The sequence below is a fragment of the Perissodus microlepis genome, chromosome 14 (genome assembly GCF_051167445.1).
Source record: "Perissodus microlepis isolate ML-2025 ecotype Zambia chromosome 14, ASM5116744v1, whole genome shotgun sequence".
Lineage (NCBI taxonomy): Eukaryota > Metazoa > Chordata > Actinopteri > Cichliformes > Cichlidae > Perissodus > Perissodus microlepis.
The window spans coordinates 17,052,067-17,067,333 of record NC_140474.1 but is presented as its reverse complement, the minus strand read 5'-3'; the positions used below and the strand labels follow the sequence as shown (position 1 = coordinate 17,067,333).

Below are 15,267 nucleotides of genomic sequence, written 5' to 3'. Positions count from 1 at the left end.
CTGAATGAATATTTGTATATGTGGAAAATAAGAAAGGCCTTGATGAGGTCATCTTGAAAATGTAATTTTTGATTCTTTTTTATTATGAATAATTAGTAAAAACAAAGTGAGGTGTGGTGTGAACTTTTTCAACTTTTCAAGCTCAGCATACAAGAACAAGCTTGAGAACCACTGATTTAAGGGACTGAACTATATCTTCTGTTGCAAGAACAATTTTGGGGGTCAAGAGAGTAGTGAGAACACAGGGAGGGGGGACAAACATGTTCATGATATGAAACTCCATCAGGAAAAAAATGGAGTCAGTGAGCTCATTTTTTTCCCTACAAGTCTCCAGTTCAACATTAAACAATGACTAAATATCTGAAAACTAAAAACCTATTTCCCCCCCTCAAGTTTGCTTTACACTGACTTACAGGTGCAATTCAGGACATCATTGTGTGCAGGTTGAGGAAAGCATATTTATGACCAGGGCCAAAATTACAGACTATCAGTGCAACTTAACAAAGTTGAGGAAGGATTTAGTAAAATGCATCTAAAGAAAATCTTTCCATTTCAAACTTGCTTGCTGCATTTTTTTTTCTTTGTATTACGGTGAAAAAAAAACCCAAGAATGTAATAATATTCATCACATGTGCAGCAATCACAATAGACTGAAAACAGTCAATATCAGTATGCAATTAAAGAATTACACAGCCTTAACAATACAGAAAGAAAGTACAACATCCATCTGAAATTAAATGAAACAATGAGCAATGATTTAAAAGCTAAGCCTGTTATCCTCTTGCATGTGTATAGATACATTTTTTGTTTAAAATCACATTTTCTGCGTGTTTGTGTGAACTAAATGCTGCATTCAAGGAATATTTTGCTTAGCAAAAACTACTTCTGACATTATATCCCTAAGTTACAGTGATTTCATTACTGGGGACAACATCTGTTTGATTTTTCTGCTCTGATAATTATACATATATATTTTTAGAGATTTTTCCAGCCAGTACAGATATGAATGATAATGGTGACCAAGGACTAATGGAGACTAATGAGGTCTCCTTCATGTGAATATTGTACTAAAAGGAAAAATAACAAACATATCCTTAAAACTTATTCTTAAGTTCGTTAATGGTTTCAGCGACTGCCCTTAAACAAAGAAAAAACCCTCAGTTACATCTGTTATTGTTACACTTGCCTCTCTCTCTCTCTCTCTCTCTCGTGCTGTACCCATTCTTCTTAGTTTGAAACATCTCTCTCTTATCACACCTCTCCTCCTTTCCTCCCCCTCTCTTTCTCTCTCTGGCTGTCTCTATCTATCTTCCCATCCCCCTTGGTGTTTTTCCCCCTCCCTACAATCAATGTGGCTTTTAAGATGCCTATCGATTTGTTCCCCTAGACAGGCCCAGCGCGCTGGGGCGACACTTTGATTGCTAGGCCAGTAATTACTGTTATTATTTATGCATCTGGGCAAAATGGCAGGACTTAACATTCACAGTACAAGAGGCCACAGGCAATCAACAGAGGTGAGCACCTGGAGAGGGAGAGAGGGCGGCAGAGAGAGCTAGAGAGAGAGAGAGAGAGCTAGAGAGAGAGAGAGAGAGCAGCATTGCCCCTGTGAGAGTTGTACTCCAGAGATGAGCACAGAGAGTGAAGTCAAAGATATTCACACTCACACACAGACACACAAACACACGCGCTCCTGGGAAGGGATATGAAAGCATAAAGAGAAGACAGGCACATGTGTGCAAATGCACTTGTAAATAAAGGATTATGTGGTCACGTGTGTGTGTGTGTGTGTGGGTGTGTGTGTGGGTGGGTGTGTGTGTGTTGTGTGAGAGAGACATAAAGAGAGTGAGATGAGGTTGTCTTACCTGTGAGAGTCCCAGGTAGATAGAAACTGTCTCTGAGATGTAGAGGAACCGTCCCTCCTGGCTGACCACAAACACAAAGCCATCTAGAGACTGTGCACATAAACACACAGGGACACACACATGGGCACACAAAAACACGCACACACACACATGCACGCAGAGACGCAGACATAAAGGCAAACAGAAACAAGACAGACAAATTAGAGCAATTAGCGTGTATCGAACAAATTACAATGAGCTAGAGAACAAACAACCCATCACCCTTCGGCCTCTTCTCTCAACTGGCGAGCACGCTCACACGCGTGCGCAAAAAACTCACATGACGTGCATAAATGTGAATAGACATGAAACAATTCCCATAGACGCAGCTACACACGCGACAGCTGCGAGTGAGACCTGCGTGACCGAACAAACGGTGAACAAAACAGAGGCAGACGCAACGTATGCGGTGTGGACGTCCACGAACACACACATACGCACGTACATCAAGAAAGGCGCACTTAAACAAATTCAGCAACGAGACATGAGAAACTGAGCTTATAGACCAGGGGCTGTTCCAATCAGCTGTAATAAACCAAGAGTCGAAGCTTCATCCTGGATCTCCAGCCACACACACGCACACATGGACAAATAAACACAGACACAGATAGAACCAGAGTCATTACGGCCTGCAGTGATTCTAATGAGAAGTGAAAGGTATACAGCCAGCCCATTAGAGGGGACTGCTTCAGAGAATAATATTAATCGTCATAACAAGCATCCAGGAGTGAGCTGACACAGTCTCAGCCTCACACACACATGCACACACACCAGGGCCACTTTGCTCTAGAAAAATGATTGCTATTTTGGCGGCCTAGTGCTTAAAGTGGCAGTGGTAATTTATGCAACTGACACATCCAGTATGCAAATGTGTGGCCGGGGTGTGGAGCGTCATGTGTCGCGTGTCGCGGCGAGGAGAAACCAGCCGCATGAATGTCGGAGAACTAAAGTGCAATTATCAGGCTATTACTGTGGAAGAACGGCTGGGAGGGGAAGAATCATACAGTTTTTCTGGAGCGTTAATTTGATTTCTATCAGCGCCGTTCTCTAAGCCTCTCTTCCTCTTTAAAATGCCAGAGGAGAGCAGACATATGTAATGTTTCTTTGTTTTACCACAACCTTCTCACTTCTCTACTCTCCTTTTATCCCTCCACCTGTTCCCACTCCTACCTGTTCTTCCTACCACCTCCCCCTCCCTAAGCTCCCTCCAAAGTACAATCTGCAGTGCTACCTCCTTTGCTCTTCCTCTGAGTCTTTGCCTACATTCTGCATTTCGTCACCCCAGCAGCCCTCCTGCCCCAGAGTACCCCTCAGGCTGTATTCATCTGTTAGTGCAAAAGGAAGGTATTCTTTGGCAGCATTTGAGGGTTACGCGATGTGCTTCTGTGTCTGAGTGTGACTGTGTTTAGGAATTTGCCTGGAAATATGAGTCAAGGCAGAAAGACTTGAGCCAGTGCAGGCTGTGATCACACATAGCAGCGACTTAGTACAGCAGGATAATCAAACAAATGTGACTGTTAGGAGGGGAAAAAAACATTTCTAACTTCAACTTTTGATACATCTGAAAAAACTAGTTTCTCTGCTTAACAACACAACATAAGCATGGCAAAAAAAAGTCAACTATAGACATAATCAGTGCGGTACAAGAAGCAATGTGTGGGTGATGCGGTCGTTACCTGCAGGAGGTGTGCCCCTAGGTGCTGCTCAAACATGTCAGTCGCCAGAGAATGAGATGAACGTCTAACTGCAGAGAAAAAGGAGACAGACATTGTCATAAAATGCTGGCGGGCAGCATTTTATACCTGTTGATATTCTAGCAGGTGAGTAGATTTTGTTAATTGATCATGAGCAGGGCTTTTTCAGTGCAGAAATTTGGGTTTCTGTAGGTAAGGTGCGTGTTTTAACAGTGTTTTTATTACTGTAGTATGACAAAATGCTAAAAAAAAGTCTCCATGTTCAGTACTAGACAGTTAAGATCACATATTACAGTTAGAAAGGTCATGCTCTTGGTCAGTGTAACCATCAGAAGCAACTTAATTAGTCAAAGCTGCATAAATAAAACACAAACGTCTTAATATGTAGGAAATCATTTTGCCAGTTGGGTTTAAGCCACGCTGATGGATTAATTTCCATTTTTTTGGATGAGTTAATACAGCTTTGAGAAATAAGTGATTACACAAATTGATCTGGAAATAGAGGATTTTGCATTAACGTGGGATCTCTTTCACAACTTTAAAATCTTCAGCAAAATCAAAAGTGAAACTTGAAGCAATTATGTCTGATGAAAGAAGAATTTACCGTGCTTAAAAAAAAAGTGCACATAAGGTGGAGCGCTGCGTGACGCATACCACTCAATCTCTGCCAGGCATACAAACAAACAAGCAAACACACGCACGCACACACACACGCACAAACACACGCACACACACACGCACACACACACAGTGTCTGCATCACCACTCTTAATGCATCCCAAACACAAGCTATCAGAGCTGCTTCAGTGCCAAAATGGTGGTGTTTACCAAGGCAATTACAATACAAATAGAGTTGGAGGTGGTTAGGTGGAGGAGGAGGGGAGGAGGGCGAAGATAGGTATGAGAGGAGCACAGAGGGTAGGGAAAATGAAAAACCTTAAGGAAGGAGAGAGTGATCACTTTCTCCAAAGCAAACATGGGCATGGGGGTTGGGGGTGCCGCCACTGACGTGGAAGATTAATTTTGCAATCAGGTGTATTTACTGTTTTATGTCAGAAGGAGTGTGTGACGGTGTTTATGCACCTGCAAGTGTGTGATTGCAAAAGTGGGGACCATATGTGAGAACTAATCTCACTCCAACAGGGCTGCTTTTGAACACAATGTTCCCCGTCCAATGGAGACAAACTGCGTATGTGCGTGTGTACCCAAAATATATGTGTATAAGAGCATATAAATGTATGTACGCGTGTGAGTCTGTGTGCGTGCCTTTAAGGATCATCGGATATCTGCGCGTGTGTATGTGTGTGTTGCTGCAAGGCTGCGGGAAATCAATACACGTTATGACAGGAAAATGAAAGCGCTGCTGTGGGTTACAACTGAACACAGAGGGGGGATCGGAACACACACACCCACCAACACACACACATATACAATCACACGCACATATATATTGCCCAGCTGCCTGCTTGTGATGTGGGTTTGTTGAATAGAAGAGGGAGGCATTCCATTAGAGCTATAGACACACACATACACACACTTTAGGAATACACACAGCAATGAATTCTCATGCACAGACTACACAGCAGCAACATGCTCCCCGATTAAACAACACAAATACCCGTGCACACACACAAACTCTCTCTCTCACACACACACATACACACATAAATACAGAGTTGCCGGACAAAGCCACAGTGGCATTGTGAGATTGGGGTCCCCCTGTGTGACAGAGTGTGAATTTAAATAAGGCAAGTCCATTCAGGGCTATGAAAGGGGGTCTGGTGCTCGGACCCTTCAGCCTAGTCAGTCCCTGCCTGGAGGGGGATGGGGAGCCCATTTCGCTCTCTGCCTGCCTAGCAGGCTCCCTTGTGGGGCAGCGATGCAGCCGCAGTGCTAGGAAGCTTGGAGGAATCAACCCCCGTGGTAACCATATAAGAATTAATCAAAACAGAAGACAAACGCACTTCGATTGTTGTGAAAGTGTGTGTGTCTGTTCTGGCTTTCATGCCACAGAACCCTGGAGGAGCGAAGGTGATGGTGGGTGATCAGTTGTGCTGAGTAGTGTCAGCGGGCCCAAGGAAACGCTGAATGTGACATGAGGCCAGCGGGGCTGACAGATGAGTCACACCCCTGCACACACACGCAGACACAAATACACAGAGGACCATTTATTAAAGACTGCCACAGTACAATAGGGCAACCAGGAAACCAAAACACTGGACCTGATGTGTGTGTGTGTGTTTGTGCGCACAGCATGCGCGTGTGTGGCGTATTCTTGCGCACATGTGAAGGGAAAGAGTCTCACAGCGCTGATGGTATCACACTCTGAGAACAAAGATCCCTCTGTAGTGCTACTGTGAACCCCTACTTCTCTATGTGTGTGCCCGTGTGCGAGTGAGGGCTTTGCATTATTCTGTGTGTATACCTTAATATTACAGCTTCTATAATATTTTATGTCATTATAAATCATAATTCAAACAATAACATCTTATTTTACAACTTAGATCTTACTTTGAACTTGCTGTGCATGCGCCTTATTGGTAGAACAAGTCAAAACAGATGACAAATGATTGGACAGACATTAACAAACCAACAATGTGGCCACGTTATTAAAGCAGTGCTTCAGATCTGCTAAATGTTTCATTTAGATAGTTTTGGACAACACATCTCATCATTGTGCCTGAAAACATCATTTGTAGTTGAATATTGTTGTGGTCAAACAAGATTTTGGAATATTTTTGTGAATCTTAACTTTTTTGTACAGACAACTGGATGTTATTCCCTCTTGTTTAAGCATAAATATATAACCAAGAGAATTTTGCCCCAAAAGATCACCTTCAGCCAAGAAAGAAAGTGGTGGCACTCAGTGTAATAAAAGTTTAATTTGCCAGAATTCCTGTATCTGTGACTGCTGGCCCAGCTGAAGCGCTGGAAAGAAAGAGGGCTTCAACTCAACTCCTAAATCAAGAAAGTGGTCTCGATCATGGGTGTCAAACATGCAGCCCTCAAAGAGTCAAAACACAGCCCGCTGGAATTTTTTTTTGCTGAATGTGAAAATTGCAGAAAAGGAGGGCGTCATGTTTGACCTTTTCAATGAATTTTGCACCAGGAAGCATTGCAAGTCGCTAAGAATAGATCGTGTCCTGAACCGGGACCCGAAACGCTACATTCACCCAATGCAGAGGCCTAAGTAACTGTCAGTTTGACATGTAATGCTATAATTAAAGTAAGGGAGTTTTACATACATATATTATGATGAGTATATGTGCATGTTTGGTTTAACTGGTCCGGGCTGTTTGAGCTTTATGTACTAAAATTAGTTTGACATCCCAGTCTTGTTTTCCTGCATGAACTGTTAACTTGTTTAAAAAATGTGTGACTGCCTGATTGCTCTTTTTTTGATCCCTGATCTCATCAAATCCTTCAGTTTTTAACCATAAAAAGATGTTCAAAAGCAATAAAACCTGACTTCAGTTAAGATGCGTTAAATTGCAATTCTCCTTTAAGTGAGTTTGTGCGAATAAACACCGTGACTTGTGTGCAGAGCTGGATGCAGAGTTGGCTGAGGTCTTTGATCGAGCTGTTCTGTCACACTCCGATTCCATTAGCTTCCCGGGACTCTGCTAAGAGATTTAATTCCGTTGTGGGAATAAGAGACAGAATGGGACAGGGCAGGAATGGACACGTTAATTATGATTTGACTCAGAGGTCAACTTGCACGGACTCCCCAGCGCTTCACAAGCAGAAAAGATTTGAATGATTGAATGAAAAAATTTGAATGATTTTCATTATACTTTTGTCTAATACATAATTTAGTCCCAGTTCAGTCCAGAGGAATGGCCACACACACACACACACACACAGCCAAGCATCCCCACGTGGGGGGCTGTAGACACACAGACTCCACCCCCACAGTGTCAACCTCTTTTAACCAGGTTAGGATGTTACCATGGGAACCAAACAGTGAACCCCCATTTCTCTCTCTCAGTTTCCTCTCTCTGTGTCTTCTTATTCATCTTTGTCTCTTAAGTTTGGCTCTGCCACCGCAGCTTCACCCTTTCAAAACAAGAGCCCGGTCACTTGCCAAGTTGTTTACTACCAATCCAAATGTGATGTTTCGGCCGTTCGACAGACAGCGAGAGAAAAAGTGACCCTAATCGCAGCGTCCTTCTCTGGCACAATTATCTTCTCACGCCGACATCCATCCCTCCCTCCCTCCTTCCCTCTATCTGTCCTCTATCTTTCCGTCTCTTCTCCATCGCTCCCTCACTCCTTTTGCGGTCGAACATAATTTGAGTGCAATTAACTTCCCTTAAAAGCCCAGGCTGCTTTAAACGCTGTGAATTAGAGGGGAGGCAGACGCAGGGAGATCGTGAAGAGGTGGGGGAGACAAAAGGGGAGGCGAGGGAAGACGAAAGCAATGAAAGAAATGAGGGGGAGAGTGAGAGGGAGAGAGAGAGAGAACGAGCAAGTGGAGGCAGAATGAAAGTCAATGTCACCAGCGCCGGGGAGGGGAGAGGTGTGTTTGACCTCACTAGCCGAGACAGTAAAACACTTCAGCTGGCCCTGTTGCTGGCGCTGACTTGTCATTGCACTGTACCTTGTGAAAAAGGCAGAGGGGGTTCTCCAGCTGCCCTGCACACCTGTTACAGGTTGATATTTCCCCCCCTTTTCTGTTTTATTAAACAAAAATAAAAGTAGAAAGTTAATTTCAGACAGGAAATTTTAAAAGATATCTCTGTCTTACCACAATCAAGTTATTTTCTTTACATTATTATTATTATTATTATTATTATATTTGCACTTACTGTTAACAAACCCTACATTATCTTTAACTAACATACAAAAGTAAAAACTGAACCAAAGTGCAAAAGATACTTTTGGACTAATTTATATTCTGCTGAACCTAATAAAATGTTTGTTTACATTATGTTCTTATTTGTTATTTTATAAAAACATTAATACTGTCTGCATGGTTGGGTGTGGTTTATTCTTGCCAGTGTAGAGCAGCATAATACAGAGTGTGTCAGCGGTTTAAAAAATGTATATAAACCTCCCAAAAGCCTTGAATTACTTTAAACAAACAGCACACCATCACACTACACCGCCTGGACTAATCTGTTTAACCTTGCCTGTCCAACAGGAAGACTGCTTTGGTTTCACCTGTAGAATCTGGTTAAACTGTCAGTTTGCTTGATTGCAGATCTGCCTCTAAGTTTAAGTAGATTCTTATCACAAGCAATAGAAAGCTTAGGAATAGGAATCAGGCTTCCTGGATTTTTTTTCAAAGGAAGTGTAGTATGGGGAAAAAAAAACTGTCCCTGATAGTAAAATTTACTTAATACAGAGGCTTTGAAATATAAATGATGTCAAATAGTCCTTGAATATGCTGTGCAAACAGGTGCACAAATACCAAACGTGAACATACAGCATGGGTCATTTTACTTTCCCTGCCTTCAGCCTTTCCTTTTCCTTTGCTCCTTTCCTTCCATAATCTGTCTCTTTCTCTCTCTCCTCCTTCTCTCCCGCTCTCTCCTGCTCTCTCAATCTCTCTCTTTCTCTCTGTGAAGGTCATGCAATTGATTTTCCTCTGTCTATTCATTTTTCAAGACTGGCTTTGAAACGTGGGAAGCAGACAAAAGCCACTCCGGCCCCTCCCCTGCGCTCCATCCCTCTCCTCTCCTCCACCCTCCACCTTCCTTCCCTCTCCGCTGCCCATCCAAAAACCCCAGACAAGAGGGAATGTGGAGGAATGCAACCCCCCCACCCCCCAACACACCACCACACCCCATCCCAATTTCCTCGCACTCTTCTCCTTCTTCCTTCCTCCCCTCTTTCTGTCTTTATTCCTCCTACATTTGTTCCTTCCCCTGCTCTCTGGCCTCCGCTCCCTTTCAGCCAGATCTCTGACCACATTCCACTAACGGAATTAAAGTCATGCATCACACTTAAAACCCTGCCAATGCATTGTGGGTAGACTTGTTCAAACTGATGTCCAAATTAGCATTGCATTTTCAATATAGGCCCTGTGGAGACTGTGTGACCTGCTTGTAAGAAATCTCCAAATATTTAATTAAATACTTAACATATCAGATGTTGACCTAGTGGTAAGAATGTGAAAGATAATTCAGGTCCTCAGCCGCCTCACAATTTTCTCGACCTTCACGTAGCAGCTTCCGCGGGGGCTCTATATATTTATCGTTGTGGCTCACATTTGTACGAGAAGTGCCTCTCGTTGTAGTGTAAACCGCACACCTCACATCTTTTCAGCGCACTTCCACTTTGTACACAGGGCAAGAAGCACTGCTACCTGCGCACCAACTATGCTGAACAGGAGGTATTTTCTATCAAGGCCAAGAAAAGTCAGGAATACAGAGGAAAAACAATTCGCAATTCATGTGTAGAGTCAAGGCTGCGGCTGTGTATATGGGTGCTAGTATATGAATATCACTCAGACACTCAGATTGTCCTGCGCAGAAAGGATGATGAGATATTGTACAACAATGGGCTGATGCATAGGAATACATGTTTTCACACACTATGACTGTAGATTAGACTCAAGTTGCAACAGGATTCTGTTTAAAGTTCTTTAAAAGCAATATGTTGGCTTTGAGTCATCCATGCTATTAAGTGGTCAGATATATATTACCATATCTCATCTTTAAAGCCGTCCTACATTGCCCCTTAGGGCCCAGAAGTCACCGTGTGCAACTTGTCTGTATGTAAAGCCTGGTTCTACTGGAGGTGTCTTCATGTTAAAAGGGAGTTCTTCCCTCCCACTGTCGCCAAGTGCTTACATTTAGGGGGTCGTCTGATTGTTGGGGTTTCCTCTGGATTATTGTAGGGTTTGTATTGCATGTTGACTTTAAATCTGGTATATCGTTGTTTTACTTTTGAGTTTCAAAACAACATAACATGAGTTACATAACATTTTTGCAGTGCTTAACTGTTTAAGCTGTTTTGATTTCTTTGTTAGTCTCCGTATACTGTAAGCCTCAGTTCCTGTTTCGCTTCACTGACGATCTTATGATGGCCTACAGTTCGTGATGTTATTGTGTCTCTGGTGGTTTTTATGTTTTGGCTTCTGGTAAGAATTCAGTGTTGAAATATCCTGTGTTCTATCCACGTTTTGTGTGTTACTTGTAGTAGCTGTTGTAGTAATCATCACCCCCATGTTTCCATTTGTGCCTTCTTCTGTCTCGTTTCTCTGTTCATGCTCTGGTCTCTTTGCGTTTTCTTGTCTTGTACATCTTGTTAAGTGTTAGTATTCATATCTCTATCAGTCTCTTTTGGTTATTTTCTGTTTTACTTTGAAGGCTTGCGTTCGTTTGCATCCTGTGTTCGTTTTGTTTCCTGTCTTCACCTGTGTGTGATTACTTTCACCTGTGCCTCATTACCTTCCACTCTGTCATTTCCCTGTCAGCCTTCTGTGTATAAACAATCCTGCTTGCCCTTGTTTGTTTTGTTCCCAGAGTGGGTTCCTCATGTGCAGCCAAGCGGTTTTCCCCTTGCCGTGTGTAGAAGGCTGCTGGCGCAAAGGGATTCATTTATTTCTGAACTTGATACAGCATTAAAAGCTTGATTTTGTTAAGTCGTTTTGCTTCCAAGCTCCCATATTTAGCTCGACACCTCTACACTCGATATCCCTCGCAGTGAGGCCTTGGATTTTGGCATTCATGTGGATGTTTTACACCTACCAACACCTAAACATTGTTGGAAGTCAAGCTGATCAAGAAGGGTTTGAAGACCCAAAACAAGAAACCGAGGGAATGACTCATCTTCCAAGCTGCCCAGTTCCCAACCTTTTAGCACACCAACAGATACAAGCACAATCCTCAACCCACAGACCCAAAGGGATCCACTGATAACATCTGAGGTCTCAGGTCATGTACAGGTCCTGTTTCCATCTTCCTGTGGGACCTACAATATTAGCCTGTGGGTGATTTGTTTATATAAAACTTCCCATTGATGCTTATATCTTAATTCTTTCATAATGGAATCCATCTTTAACGCTACACCTTAAGTCTCCGAGCAAAAAAGAAGACATTACATGAGTGTTTTCATGTGGTGAGCGATGTTCCAGATGAAAATCGCATTGACCTTAAAGATACTTTCAGCTGCTCCCTCTTTTCCCACGGGGTCACAGTAGATGGATCCACATGTTTGATCTGGCACAGATTTTGACACCAGATGCCTTTCCTGATATAACCATCCCATTTATTGAGACTTATGACCGACGTTAGCAGCAGGCTAGCTCTTGACACCCTGAGGCTGCGGTTGTGTCTTTCACAAGTAAGGCGAAGGTGTTAACAAACTACACCATGGAACCACGGAAAACCACACTGACCTTAATGTGTAAAAATTTCTATGATGCCCCCAAGGATACTGGGAAAAGGACTGGTTTGGTATTTTTTACTATAACGTCACACTCAGACAGCACTGGTAGCATTACTGGTACTCACCCCATCAGGAAATGCAGTGCATAATGTGAGTAAAGCACACCACATGCAGTCTCACAGAAACATGCTGTTAATACGACAGGTTTTTTTTGTTCACATTTCCTCAAATTTACCAGGAACAGGCACAAAGGCGGACACACACACACACACACACATACACGTCTATTTGCACTGTAGCAGCATCATTTCCCCTCAGTAATAGTAGCAATTAGACAGGCTATATAATTACACTGTCCTCGTTATATAGTTAATTTCAGTAATTACAAATTGCACCAATAGTTTCCTCCCTATTTTTTATTATCTACCCCCTCTCCTTCTCTTTCTCCCTCCTAATAGACACACACTCACAGACACACGCAAACACACAATTGCATGTCCCTAACTTAAGAGGACATCAATTTGACTTACAATAACTACCTGGAGTCTTGATCTAAGCTTAACCACTACTGCTACTACTCGTCTAATCACAACCTGAAACCTGAACCTGACCTCCCCCTTAAATGGGTCTTCACTTTAAAATGACTATTATAGGGACTTTGCTTTTTTTCCACATAAGGAAAACATGTTTTTGGAGTTTTGTCTATAATATGAGTAATATTTATGTGCATACACACACAAAAAACATAGATTTTATTCATACTCACTCTTGTCTATGTAAAATACTTATATGATTATTTGCATGTGTGTTACAGGGGAAAAAAAAGAAAACGCATGAGCTTGTTTGCACGCATAGACAGTGGCAGTAATTACTATTGTTAATAGGAGGCTGGATCAATACCCCAGTCCGAACTGAATTTTTGTGGCGTGGGGTGTCACTGTGGGTAGGAGTACGTAGGCAGAACAGACAGAAGCAGACTGAGGTCTGCTTCTGATTGAAACAGAGAAGTGAGTCGAAATATGAATTTTAGTGGTTTGCGTCCTTTGGCAACAAAGCAGCATATTTATCTCTGCTATATAATTTTCATATTGGCTGAAATGTAGGAATCATCGGCAGAAAGTGTTCCACATATGCGTGTTTAATTTAATCCTGCATATTTGCACATTGCTTTTGTCAAGGTTGAATTTTGTGAACAGATAACAACAACCTACTCGTGACATACCCAGAAAAAGTGTCAACACTTAACCAGTGATAGAGATATTTTCTGTTACCAGGATGTTTTTTTTAAATAAAATTTTAATTCAAGGACAAGACCCTTAAAAAATCACTAGTATGTCACTACTAGGGCATTTTGTTACTCAGCTGGAAAGCATAATACTTTTCCAATTCCACCCCAGGATCTGAGAAAATGTTAACTTTGGTAAGAAGAGAAAAAGGAAAAGTACTGAGTCTACAGCTCTAAAACTCATTCAGTCTGGGACAAATACGATATCTTAATGCAAACACACTGCTGCTACATTTGATGTTAAAGTCAAATAAACATAAAAAGTTGTTTTTAAGTTACATTTTTAAAAATGGTGCACCAGAATTTGCTTCATTTTCAATGTAAAACCCACATTTAGAAGGTTTAGATCATTGTACATATTTCTTTTAGTTGAAAACATAAAACCTAAATTTTCTTCGTCATTTTCTTTGTAATATCTCAGTCACAAAAACTTTTCTTTTCAGGTGATTCCTTGTTTCTTGCTCACCTTTGCTGCAGTTGCTGTCTCCCTCCAGCAGAGGGCTCCAGGGTGGGTCCCCCTGACTGGCAAAGGTCCGCATGTGCAGGTAGCTGATGGTCAACCGGATGACCGAAGCTTTGTCCAGTTGGCTTGTGATGGCCCCGGGCAGTGGCAGCATCTTGGCCAGCTCAAAGAACTCGAAGTTCTCCTTCCCCCGCCGAGAACGAGCCGCATTGCGAGATTTCTCTTTACGCAGGTTCTGGAGACTGAGACGTGGACAGGGAAGTCGGTATGAGGGCGAACGGGACAAGGGCGAAAGTGGTGCAGAGGGTGAAAGACAGAAGTAAAATGAAGGAACAGATAAACACAGGGAGAAAGGATCAGAGGGGCTCACAAATCTGAATCAGCGCGACGCAAGACAAGAAAAACTGATGGGCTATCGCTTAATGGCCATTTGCTGACCACCTGTTGATTGATTCGTGCTCTGTAAAAATGACCTCAGCATCAGTCTGAAAAACTCATTTCATAAATACACATAATGGGAATGGCTCCTGCAATTCAAATGAAACAATCTCCATTCTGACCCATCTCTCGCAGATTGGCCTGGTAATTACAGACAAACTTGCTTCTTTTATCGGGCAGAGCAGAGTCCTAATAATGCCATTTGCTCCAAAATCCATATATGAACACATACACACAATCTCTCACTGCCTATTTTTTCTTACTCTCCCTCGCTCTCACCCTCTCCTCCCCCGCCCCAGCTCCCCCTCTCATCTGGTCCCGGGCTAGTGAGCTGAAGCCATGATTGAGGGATCAATAGGCGAGGGAGGGGCAGAGTGACAGAGGGGGGCCGGGGCTCAGGTAGCCTGTCTCTGTGATTGGGTATTGACTCTCCTCAATGGGGCCTGAGTGGTGGAATTATGTTGTCACAGCCACTTCACAATTTGTGTCGGTGCTGCGCTGGGATAAAGTGTGTGTATGTGTGTGTTAGAGACACAGAGAGAGAGAGAGGAGAACCAGCCATTCTCCCTCGTGTCTGTGTTGTTGATTTTCATCCGTAGACAGACCACCGGGTGGTGTGTGAGTGAGTGAGTGTGCGCGCATACACGTGCGACAGAAGAAAAGAACAAAGGAAAGACGTGCGCATATTGTGCTTACATATGTTTGTATCTTAATCAGCTGACACAGCTGTTGCATTTCTCCCTGTTAGGTTCTAATAAGTGAAATCAGTGTGTGTGTGTGTGTGTGTGGACTCATGCTGCCAGCCTGTGTAACATCTCATTATTATACTGCCTCGACCCCGGCCACTGAGAACAATCAATACACACACATTGATTCTGCTTAGTTTTTATATCCGCCTGTAAATTACTTCCCATTAATAATTCCAGCCAAATTTACTTAATCTCCCACTAAGGGTGGGGGACTCGCAACTCTGACAGGATTGGCAGGTGAACAACAATACAGGTGATATGTAGCACTAAGGAGAAAAGACGTATGTTTCTGGATACTGTTTCGTTAATAAAAGAAAGAAAGAAAAGCTTCTTCAGACTGTCAGTGAGTGCAAGGGTGTTAATGCATGTATTTCATCTTGCAGAGATTAATTCATGGGCA

The 15,267-nt window shown here is 42.7% G+C and overlaps 1 protein-coding gene across 2 annotated transcripts in view; it reads right to left on the bottom strand.

The window, feature by feature from the left end:
- Positions 1-15,267, bottom strand: part of npas1 (neuronal PAS domain protein 1) — a 38,091-nt gene that overhangs the window by 11,013 nt on the left and 11,811 nt on the right. For both annotated transcript variants that reach the window (XM_084950600.1, XM_084950599.1), the window contains exons 3-5: positions 13,684-13,922; positions 3,578-3,645; positions 1,863-1,952 (exon numbers count right to left, since the gene is read on the bottom strand). In XM_084950600.1, the coding sequence (XP_084806726.1) occupies positions 1,863-1,952; positions 3,578-3,645; positions 13,684-13,922 (397 nt within the window). The remainder of the gene's footprint in view (positions 1-1,862; positions 1,953-3,577; positions 3,646-13,683; positions 13,923-15,267) is intronic.